Genomic DNA, 10232 nt, shown 5'->3' with positions numbered 1-10232 from the left:
TATATTTATATTGTAAATATTGTTTTTACATTACAACTATATCCCATGTATATCTCTGAATAATAAATGCCTTGAATATGTAGGGCCAATATATCTGAATTAATTGTTTGTGTTGCTTGTGTCTCTCAAGACTAAATGCCTTGAATGAAGTGCACTTCATAATAGTCATAGTCATGGCAAATTAAACACATTCAGGGGGGTTTAGGTGACAGAATTCGTTGCAATATTTCAACAAATAGTAGGCCTACATCTGTCTGGATGAATGGGAGGGCATTATTAATACTCCCTATCTAGGGTTGGTTGTGTTCGTATGGATTGGAAAGCGATTCTTGAATATAGTGTACCACATAAACTCTTGCCTTGGAATCATTGATTGGTCGTTTCCACCAGCCTGTGCTGGCATTTTTGTACCAAACAACATGTTACCGTATATTGCGACGAATACGATTGCAGCTCCTTGGTTTTGTTACGTAAGGGTTAAACGCATCAACGTGAAGCTGGGCAGTGAAGCTGCTTGCCGCGCCGCGTTTCGACCTTTTGCGCTAGAGTAGCATACCAGTCGCGCCGCCCTACTCCCAGACAGGAGATGGGGAAGACCCTGGTGCGGAAAACCGTGTCATAACATACTTGTTGATCTTCTCTATTAAAATAGGCGGACGTCATCCTAGACGGACTAAATCAGTGTATAGGAGGATTCTTATCTAACCATACGGCGGAGGAGATATAGAGTGCCACGGAGGCAACACCGTTTGAAACGGAATGGGTCACAAACCGTGCCGAGAGTAGGCTAATAAACCTAATGCCGTTTCCTCCTTTTTCCTCGGATATTTAATGTTTTCAACTCTGCCTCTTGCTACTGTCTGATGAGCCAACCTAAAGTTAAGGTACGTGGGACTGAGGCTTGTTCCATATATTCAAATAACAGGTTGTATTTGTTGTTCTCCTTTATAAAACAAGTATTGCTAAATGGTTATATTGCTATTGTTATCAACGTAATATCATTATTTTTAATACGGAAATATTGGGGCCTGCTATAAATGAATATCATGTTAGGCTACACCAAGGATGATATTAATGGGCAACAAACACCTATTGAATGGGCAAAACGCAAAATGCAAATCCACATTGAGGAATTGTCCATCAGAGCAGGGGAAATGGTACAGCATTAAAATCCTGTATTTTTGAAGATGCACATTACATTTACATTACATTTAAGTCATTTAGCAGACGCTCTTATCCAGAGCGACTTACAAATTGGTGCATTCACCAATTAGGACGTTGTGTAGCCTATACAACTCTCACATAGTCAGATCAATAGACAATTACAGATACATTTGGTTATTTCGGTTTCCAACAATGGTTGATGAATGCACAATATTGACATCCTGGGAAAAACAGGCCAGGTAGAAGACGATATTTTATTTTATTTCTATTTCACCTTTATTTAACTAGGCAAGTCAATTAAGAACAAATTCTTATTTACGATGACGGCCTACCAAAAGGCAAAACTCCCCGTGGGGGCCTGGGATTAAAATAAATAAATAAATACAATATAAATATGGGACAAAACACACATCACAGCAAGAGAGACAACACAAACCTACATAAAGAGAGACCTAAGGCAGCTACACTATGTGTATTAAAGTAGTCAAAAGTTTTGTATTTGGTCCAATATACTTAGCATGCAATGATTACATCACAGCCAAGTCACCGTGACACAAGTCAGTATTCGACTGATGACTTTGGGAGATGACATGGAAACCTGCCACTAGGGGACCTCTGATTCCAATGGTTGCAAGTTCAAATCCAGTCTCTATTTTCCAAAGGTAGCAAGTTTGAATCCTTGATAGAAAGTAACTATTTATATTTTTGTTTTATGTCTATCCAAAAACTTAACCCTTACCTTAACCATTCAGAGTTAATGCCTAACCTTAACAATTTGGAGTTAATTAATGATCCCTTTGTGCACCAATCCGGGATTGATTTGACAACACCCAGTGAAATAGCAGTGCGCCAAATTATAAAACAGAAATACTCATAATAATAATTCATGAATCATACATGTGTTATACGTCGGTTTAAAGATAAACTTCTTGTTAATCCAGCCACCATGTCAGATTTCACGTCTTCACAGCGAAAGCAAACCATGTTATTATCTGAGAACAGCACCCCATCAAACAAACACATGAAAATCACATTTCAACCCAAAAGTCAGAAATAACGTTATAATTCATGCCTTACCTTTGAAGATCTTCTTCTGTTGGCTCTCCAATATGTCCATTAAACATCACAAATTATCCTTTTGTTCGATAAATTCTGTTGTTATATCTCCAAAATGTCAATTTATTTGGTGCGTTTGATCCAGAAAAACACCGGTTCCAACTCGCGCAACATGACTACAAAGTATCTAATATAGTTAGTTACCTGTAAACTTGATTCAAACATTTCAAACAAGTTTCCTAATCCAACTTTAGGTATTTTTAAATGTAAATAATCGATAAAATGTAATACCGGACGAAAACAAAGTGGAGCGAGCTTTCAGGTCGCGCGCCCCAACCACAACAGTACACTAGACTCGACCCTCGTTCTGAACAGCCCTACTTCTTAATTTCTCAAAGGAAAAACATCAACCAATTTCTAAAGACTTTCGACATCTAGTCGAAGCAATAGGAACTGCAAGCAAGTGCCTTAGAAATCTAGATCCACATAGAAAACCCATTGAAAAGAGAGTGACCTCAAAAAAAAAGAAAATCCTGGATGGTTTGTCCTCGGGGTTTCGCCTGCCAAATAAGTTCTGTTATACTCACAGACATAATTTTAACAGTTTTAGAAACTTTAGAGTGTTTTCAATCCAAATCTAACAATTATATGCATATCCTAGCTTCTGGGCCTGAGTAGCAGGCAGTTTACTTTGGGCACACTTTTCATCCGGACGTGAAAATAGTGCCCCCTAGCCTTAAGAAGTTTTAATGCCTGTACTTAACCTTAAACATTTTGAGTTCATGCCTAAAGTTAACCTTAAATACTTCAACATTTTGTCACTTGGAACAACTTTGAAATTTGACATTTGAGAAACGTGGATGAACGTCTAAATCCGACGTGAGAATGTCTAATTCCGACGTGGTAGTACATCACCCTTGTGACTCTACAAACTTGTTGGATGCGTTTGCTGTTTGTTTTGGTTGTGTTTCAGATTATTTTGTTCAATAGAAATTATTGGTAAATATTTTATTGTGTCATTTTGGAGTCACTTTTATTGTAAATAAGAATCGAATCTGTTTCTAAACACTTCTAAATTAATGCGCTGCTACCATAATTACAGAAAGTCCTGAATGAATCGCGAATGATGATGAGTGAGAAAGTTACAGATGCACAAATATCATACCCCCAAGACATACCAACCTCTCACCATTTAAAAAACAGGGGAGGTTAGCATTTTTTTGGGGGGGGGGTGTGATATTTATGCCTCTGTAACTTTCTCACTCATCATTATTCACAATTATTTCAGGATTATCCGTAATCATTGTATCGGGATTATCCGTAATCATGGCAGCAGTATTATTTCAAAACCAAAGTGCTGGACTACAGAGCCAAAACTACAATAAATGTGTCACTGTCCTAATACTTTTGGAGCTCGCTGTACATACTGCAGAGAGCAAATCAATTGTGTAACTTCTTTGACACAACAGTATTGATGTAGAACTTGATTGTCTGGAATGGAAAATACAGTAGTCTACCACATTTTTTGTATCCTCAAAACAGAAAGGATAGGCCTACATCCTATCCATGCATGTACTGTGCATGTTAATGTGTTCTGTTCAGTTGTTGAACATTGCTGCTTTGATTTTGAAACCATAATTTGAATACAAATGCATGCAAATGGTTCATTAGTGAGGGAGGAACAGAGCATGCCGCAACATCCATATTCAACCGGAATATGGATGGATAATAATCTCAAATGCATCATTACAGTTGATGGTTATATAGCTAGCGAATTTTTGCCAAATTAGCATAAACATAACATCAGTCAAAACAAGACATGGGATCAAGAACAAGATCAAACTAGCTGAAAGAGCCACCTATGATTTCCTATATGGCAGCTTTTTGTCATTGTTGCTAGCTATCTGGCCTTCCAGAATCACAACACATGGACTATTGAATCGCATGCATAATTTTCGTGACGTTGTCAACTAACCCGTCTGTACAGCCAGGGGTGTAAAGTACTTAAAGTACTTAAGTAAAAATACTTTAAAGTACTACTTAAGTCGTTTTTTGGTGTATCTTTACATTAATTCACTATATTTTTTCCAACTTTTACTTTTTCTTCACCACAACCCAAAAGAAAAGAATGTATGTTTTACTCCATACATTTTCCCTGACACTCAAAAGTACTCGTTACATTTTGAATGCTTAGCAGGACAGGAAAATGGTTCAATTCTCACACTTAACAATCCCTGGTCATCCCTACTGCCTCTGATCTGGCAGACTCACTGAACACAAATGCTTCATTTGTAAATGATGTCTGAGTGTTGGAGTGTGCCCCTGGCTATCTGTAGATAAAAAAACAAGAACATTGTGTCATTTGGTTTGCTTATTAATATAAGCAATTTGAAATTATTTATACTTTTACTTTTACTTTTGAAACTTAAGTATATTTAAAACCAAATACTTTTAGACTTTTACACAAGTAGTATCTTACCGGGTGACTTTCAATTTTATTTGAGTCATTTTCTATTAAGGTATCTTTACTTTTACTCTAGTATGACAATTGGGTATTTTTTCCACAACTGTCTACAGCAACTTGAACAGTGTACCATTAAATATTTAGAAGCATGCTTATTTTCCCAAAGTGAACTCGCCCTGGTTCCTTTCACACAGTCGAGTGAACAGTGCACGCTGTCGTTTTAGCACCAGTGCAGAGTGGACATCGCTCACTTGAGCCGCTGCCACGTCCCCACTCACTATTCACAAAAAGCGTGTGGACAGGACAGCACTCTCAGTCTGAGTGTATTACCATCATCTTTCTATTCACTCCTTTGATTAGGCGATAAGCCTGTAGCATGGCTTGAGAAATGTTCTGACTATAGGTCACTGTGACTGCCTGGACTAACGGCTCTATTTTGAAATCTTGTCATTGACATTTTTCTTATTCTCAATCTCCTCTCTTTTTTTCCCTCCTTCTTCCCCCAGATTCAAGGATGAAAGAAAACAAGCACAAATGTAGACTGTAACTTCTCCCCGTCCGGATCTTGCCTGTTGGACAAATTGGAACTCGGTGGAACTCTCGTTAGTTCGAAATGGAGAAATCCTCAACGGGATTGAATAAGAATGGCTCGCGATCGACCACATCGCTACCCCCGGAACCGGCGGACATAATCCACAGCAAGTCATGCTACCGCCGGGTAAGGCTCAACGTTGGGGGTCTTCCACATGAGGTCCTCTGGCGAACGTTGGATAGGTTACCACGCACCCGGTTAGGGAAACTACGAGACTGCAACACCCACGACTCACTCATGGAGGTATGTGACGACTACAACTTGGACGAGAATGAGTACTTTTTCGACCGGCACCCAGGGGCGTTCACGTCCATTTTGAACTTTTACCGGACCGGTAAGCTCCACATGATGGAGGAGATGTGCGCCCTGTCGTTTAGTCAGGAGCTGGACTACTGGGGCATAGATGAGATCTACCTGGAGTCCTGCTGCCAGGCCAGGTACCACCAGAAGAAAGAACAGATGAACGAGGAGCTCAAAAGAGAGCAAGACACCTTGAACGACAGAGAGGGAGAAGAGTTCGACAACACTTGTTGTGCTGAGAAACGAAAGAAACTCTGGGACCTTCTGGAAAAGCCCAGTTCGTCTGTCGCAGCCAAGGTAACCTTTCATTCTAAATATCATATGTGGACAGTATGCCTTTAACTTGTTTATATGACTTATTTTTATTGATAAAAATGCTCCACGTTATAGCAGTGGAAGAGAGAGAGAGAGATACAGAGGGAGAGAGAGAGACAGAGAGAGAACTGATTAATTAAACATGTGTGACTATTGACTAAATCAATTAATTAATCAGAATTAAGAAAGTCAAACAGAAAACAGTCATAGCTTCTGTGCGGTCATGATGGGTTTATTTATATTAGGGCCTTATCGGGCCTGCTGAAATACAATCACTGTTCCTTTGCTGTGTTATATCAACGTAATCCCAACCATGAGCCCCAGTAGTGATGTGATCAGGTGTAAACTGGAACGGATGATCTCAGCCAGCACTGCTCATTACTTCTTCCTCTAAGGCCATGTCAGGGCTCAGCTAGAGCTAGCTTTCTTCAATACTGCAGACATTCACGCTGCTCAGAGAGAGAGAGAAGGGGGAGAGAGAGAAGCGGAGAGGTACAGAGATGGAGAGGGAGAGACAGAGACATACAGTAGGTATAGGTATTGAGTACACACAGCAGGACACTGAATAATACCTGGAGAAGCGACCTGGGGGAACAGAGCAAAGAAGTGTGTCTCTCACTCCCATCTGGTTCGTAGCTGGACTGGAGGGATGAAACATAATGCTCCCTCCTGCTAATGACATTTAAAGGGTTAGTAGTACTCGCTGCCTTGTTTGCAGCCCTGGGTTCAAATTATATTTGAAATCTTTTATATACTTAAGCTGTGCTTGATTACATTTGCCTGGCACAATGGAATAGGCAGGAAAGTGCAATCGCCATCTCATTTGGCAAGTTCAAGCTAATGAAAAGTATTTGAAAGATTCTCCCTCCACCACCCATTCTCATGATGTGAAAAGGAGCACACACTTGTAAAGGGGTTACCATGAATTTGACAGTAGCTTACAGGCAGCTCGGTGGGAAATAAAATTCTGTTTTTCATATTAGAGTACACCTAATGTACAGTAATATAAATGCAGTATCAAAGCAAGTACTGTGTAATGACACACTGTACAAAACCATACAATTGGCTGTATTATACTGTTAAAAATGTATTAAAAAAGTAAATACTACCATAATTGTAATGAATGAATGGATGAATGAAATCCATTGAGGGGGAGGGGTTAGTATTTCACAGTATTTTCCTGTAATTACAAGAGATTGTTGCAAGCAGGTTGGATGTTAGGTAAAGTGTTTACACATGTTCGTCGTCAGACCCACTGGCTCCAGGTCATCTACAAGGCTATGCTAGGTAAAGTGCCGCCTTATCTCAGTTCACTGGTCACGATGGCTACACCCACCCGTAGCACGCGCTCCAGCAGGTGTATCTCACTGATCATCCCTAAAGCCAAAACCTCATTTGGACGCCTTTCCTTCCAGTTCTCTGCTGCCTGCGACTGGAACGAATTGCAAAAATCTCTGAAGTTGGAGACTTTTATCTCCCTCAACAACTTTAAAAATCTGCTATCCGAGCAGCTAACCGATCGCTGCAGCTGTACATAGTCCATCTGTAAACTACCCACCCAATTTACCTACCTCACCCCCCATACTGCTTTTATTTATTTACTTTTCTGCTCTTTTGCACACCAGTATCTCTTCTTGCACATGATCATCTGATGATTTATCACTCCAGTGTTAATCTGCTAAATTGTAATTACTCGATTTATTGCCTACCTCATGCCTTTTGCACACATTGTATATAGATTATCTTTTTTTTTCTACCATGTTATTGACTTGTTTATTGTTTACTCCATGTGTAACTCTGTGTTGTTGTCTGTTCACACTGCTATGCTTTATCTTGGCCAGGTCGCAGTTGCAAATGAGAACTTGTTCTCAACTAGCCTACCTGGTTAAATAAAGGTGAAATAAAAAAAATTACACTATGTTACAGTACATACAGTACAAGTCAAAAGTTTGGACACACCTACTCATTCCAAGGTTTTTCTTTATTTTTACTATTTTCTGCATTGTAGAATAATAGTGAAGACATCAAAACTATAAAATAACACATATGGAATAATGTAGTAACCAAAAAAGTGTTAAACAAATCAAAATATATGATATATTTGAGATTCTTCAAAGTAGCCACCCATTGCCTTGATGACAGCTTTGCACACTCTTGGCATTGTCTCAACTAGATTCACCTGGAATGCTTTTCCAACAGTCTTGAAGGAATTCCCAAATATGCTGAGCACTTGTTGGCTGCTTTTCCTTCACTCTGCGGTCCAACTCGATGCAACATATATAGCCTTGTACAAGGCATGCCTCAAAATATGTTATTGAGCCAGAAACATTAATACCATACACCCACTAATGTTCAAAAGTTTTTTTGTCCGCCAAAGGTATGGTACGGTACTGTATTCTGTGCATTGGAATTACAGTACCATTCGAAATACAGCAATGTTTTGCTCCGCCCACATCATTTTCCCACAATGCTTTCGAATTTACAGTTTGCTGCAGTAAAACGTTTCAGAGTATTTTACTGTTGATAATACACTAAATTAGCACACACTAATTTATTGTTCGACCTGTAGCTGTTCTTGCCTTGTCTCGGAAATAGAATTAGAGCAGGAGTCGATGTCAGCTTCTGAAGCTTTATAGGAAGAAGCTACGCTACTGTATATGTGAGAGCTGTCAGTACTTTACAAACAGGCTGTGGAGTAGATGAGATCAGTGAGTATAGTGTATCAGCGTAATGACTCGTTCACAAAGGCATCAAGGAGATGCAACATGGATGTTTATCAGGTTAACTTGAGGTTATGGTGTAGTGCTACTTTAAGATTGTAAGTAGGTTGATCTTATAACGTTCTGTCTTAGTTATTCTGACATTGGCAATTGACCTCTCTTCAATCACATCTATTCAATGAATAAGTCAATGGAGAAACTTCAGGCTGGTCAAATTCCCTACCTAATTAGACATTATTGATATCTTGTAAGCTATTGATATTAGAAGTATTGAAATCTCTATCGTGAGGGTTAGATTATTTTTACACCAGTACTTCCATTGAAGGCAGGCTGACTGTGTAGTTAACAACCCATTGACGTAATGTCTTGATGTAATGCCTGGCTGCAGCGCTTTCGGTCAGATAGCCGTTTGGCCATAATGTAAATGTATGTCACTCCTCGGAGTCTCTGGAGACTTGTAATGTGTGTGCCAGGAAAAACGGCAGCCTCTACACAATATATGGGAGTGTTTATCAATTCCTAATTAGTTTAAAAGGACAAATTAAAACCACAAACCTACACTACTGAAAGCATTAATACAGCTGATGCATTTCTCCTACCAACCTTGTTTCAGTTTGCAAACTGTGTACACTGTGGGCATGTTGAGTTGAGTCTCACCAGCACCTTAATAAGCCCCAAGCCCTTCTGCTTGACTTCACCTGTGTCCCTGTGAACGTACCACTCTCCTTGGCTAATGGTGTGATCATCGAACACACACACACATACGCACACACACACAGTCTTGTACATCTAACCTTGTGGGGACACACAATTCAGTCCCATTCAAAATCATATTTTCCCTAACCCCTAAACCTAACCCGTACTCTTACCTTAACCTTAACGCTAACCTTAACCGAAAAACCTAACCCTAAACCTAACCCTAGTTCCTAACCCTAACCTTAAAACTAACCTTAGCTCCTAACCCTAACCCCTTAATCTAATTCCAACCCTGACACTGATTCTAAACTTAACCCTAAACCCCATAGAAATAGCATTTGACCTTGTGGGGACTAACAAAATGTTCCCAGTTGGTCAAATTTTTGTTTGTTTACTATTCTTGTGGGGGCTTACAAGAATAGTTTAACACGACCACACACACACACAATAACCCATCAACAGATGGTCACCTGGCAACAAGAATATTATTTTATTATCTTTATAAAAGGGGTAGTCACAGAACCTCAGTTTGTGTGTGTGTGCGTTTGTGTGCATGTGTGCGAGTTTGAGTGGGTGTACTGTATCCATGTTTGTGTGTGTGTGAGAGAGACAGAGAGAGACAGAGAGACAAAGAGACAGAGAGAGATTGAGAGAGAGCGTCACACATCATTCTGACTCTTGCATTACTTAGTTAGCCCATGCCAGTGGCTGCTGGCCAAGCACTAAGATGTGTAATTACATTTTTAATTGAGTTTTAAACATTAATGCAGAAGAGGTGCAGTGACCTTCAGTACTCTTCACTTACTGTAAGCACGTGTCCCCAGTCAGTACACACGAGAGAAATGTAAAACATTGCTGCTATTTATGTCTGTGCCTGACTTACCTTGTCCTTCCTTTAACATCTCTCCCTTCTTATTTTCTCTTC

At 39.6% G+C, this 10232-nt stretch overlaps 1 protein-coding gene across 2 annotated transcripts in view; it reads left to right on the top strand.

Moving 5' to 3' along the window:
- The first annotated feature begins 348 nt into the window (after positions 1-348).
- The window catches only part of LOC129815275 (potassium voltage-gated channel subfamily B member 1-like), a 138944-nt gene continuing 129060 nt past the window's right edge, over positions 349-10232 (top strand). Inside the window, exons 1-2 of one of the 2 annotated variants that reach the window (XM_055868943.1) lie at positions 349-884; positions 5191-5873. In XM_055868943.1, the coding sequence (XP_055724918.1) occupies positions 5298-5873 (576 nt within the window). In that variant the 5' untranslated portion in view covers positions 349-884; positions 5191-5297. The remainder of the gene's footprint in view (positions 885-5190; positions 5874-10232) is intronic. The other variant, XM_055868942.1, reaches the window with a different exon arrangement.

This window comes from Salvelinus fontinalis, chromosome 18, assembly GCF_029448725.1.
Source record: "Salvelinus fontinalis isolate EN_2023a chromosome 18, ASM2944872v1, whole genome shotgun sequence".
Lineage (NCBI taxonomy): Eukaryota > Metazoa > Chordata > Actinopteri > Salmoniformes > Salmonidae > Salvelinus > Salvelinus fontinalis.
This window is presented reverse-complemented; position numbering and strand designations above follow the sequence as displayed.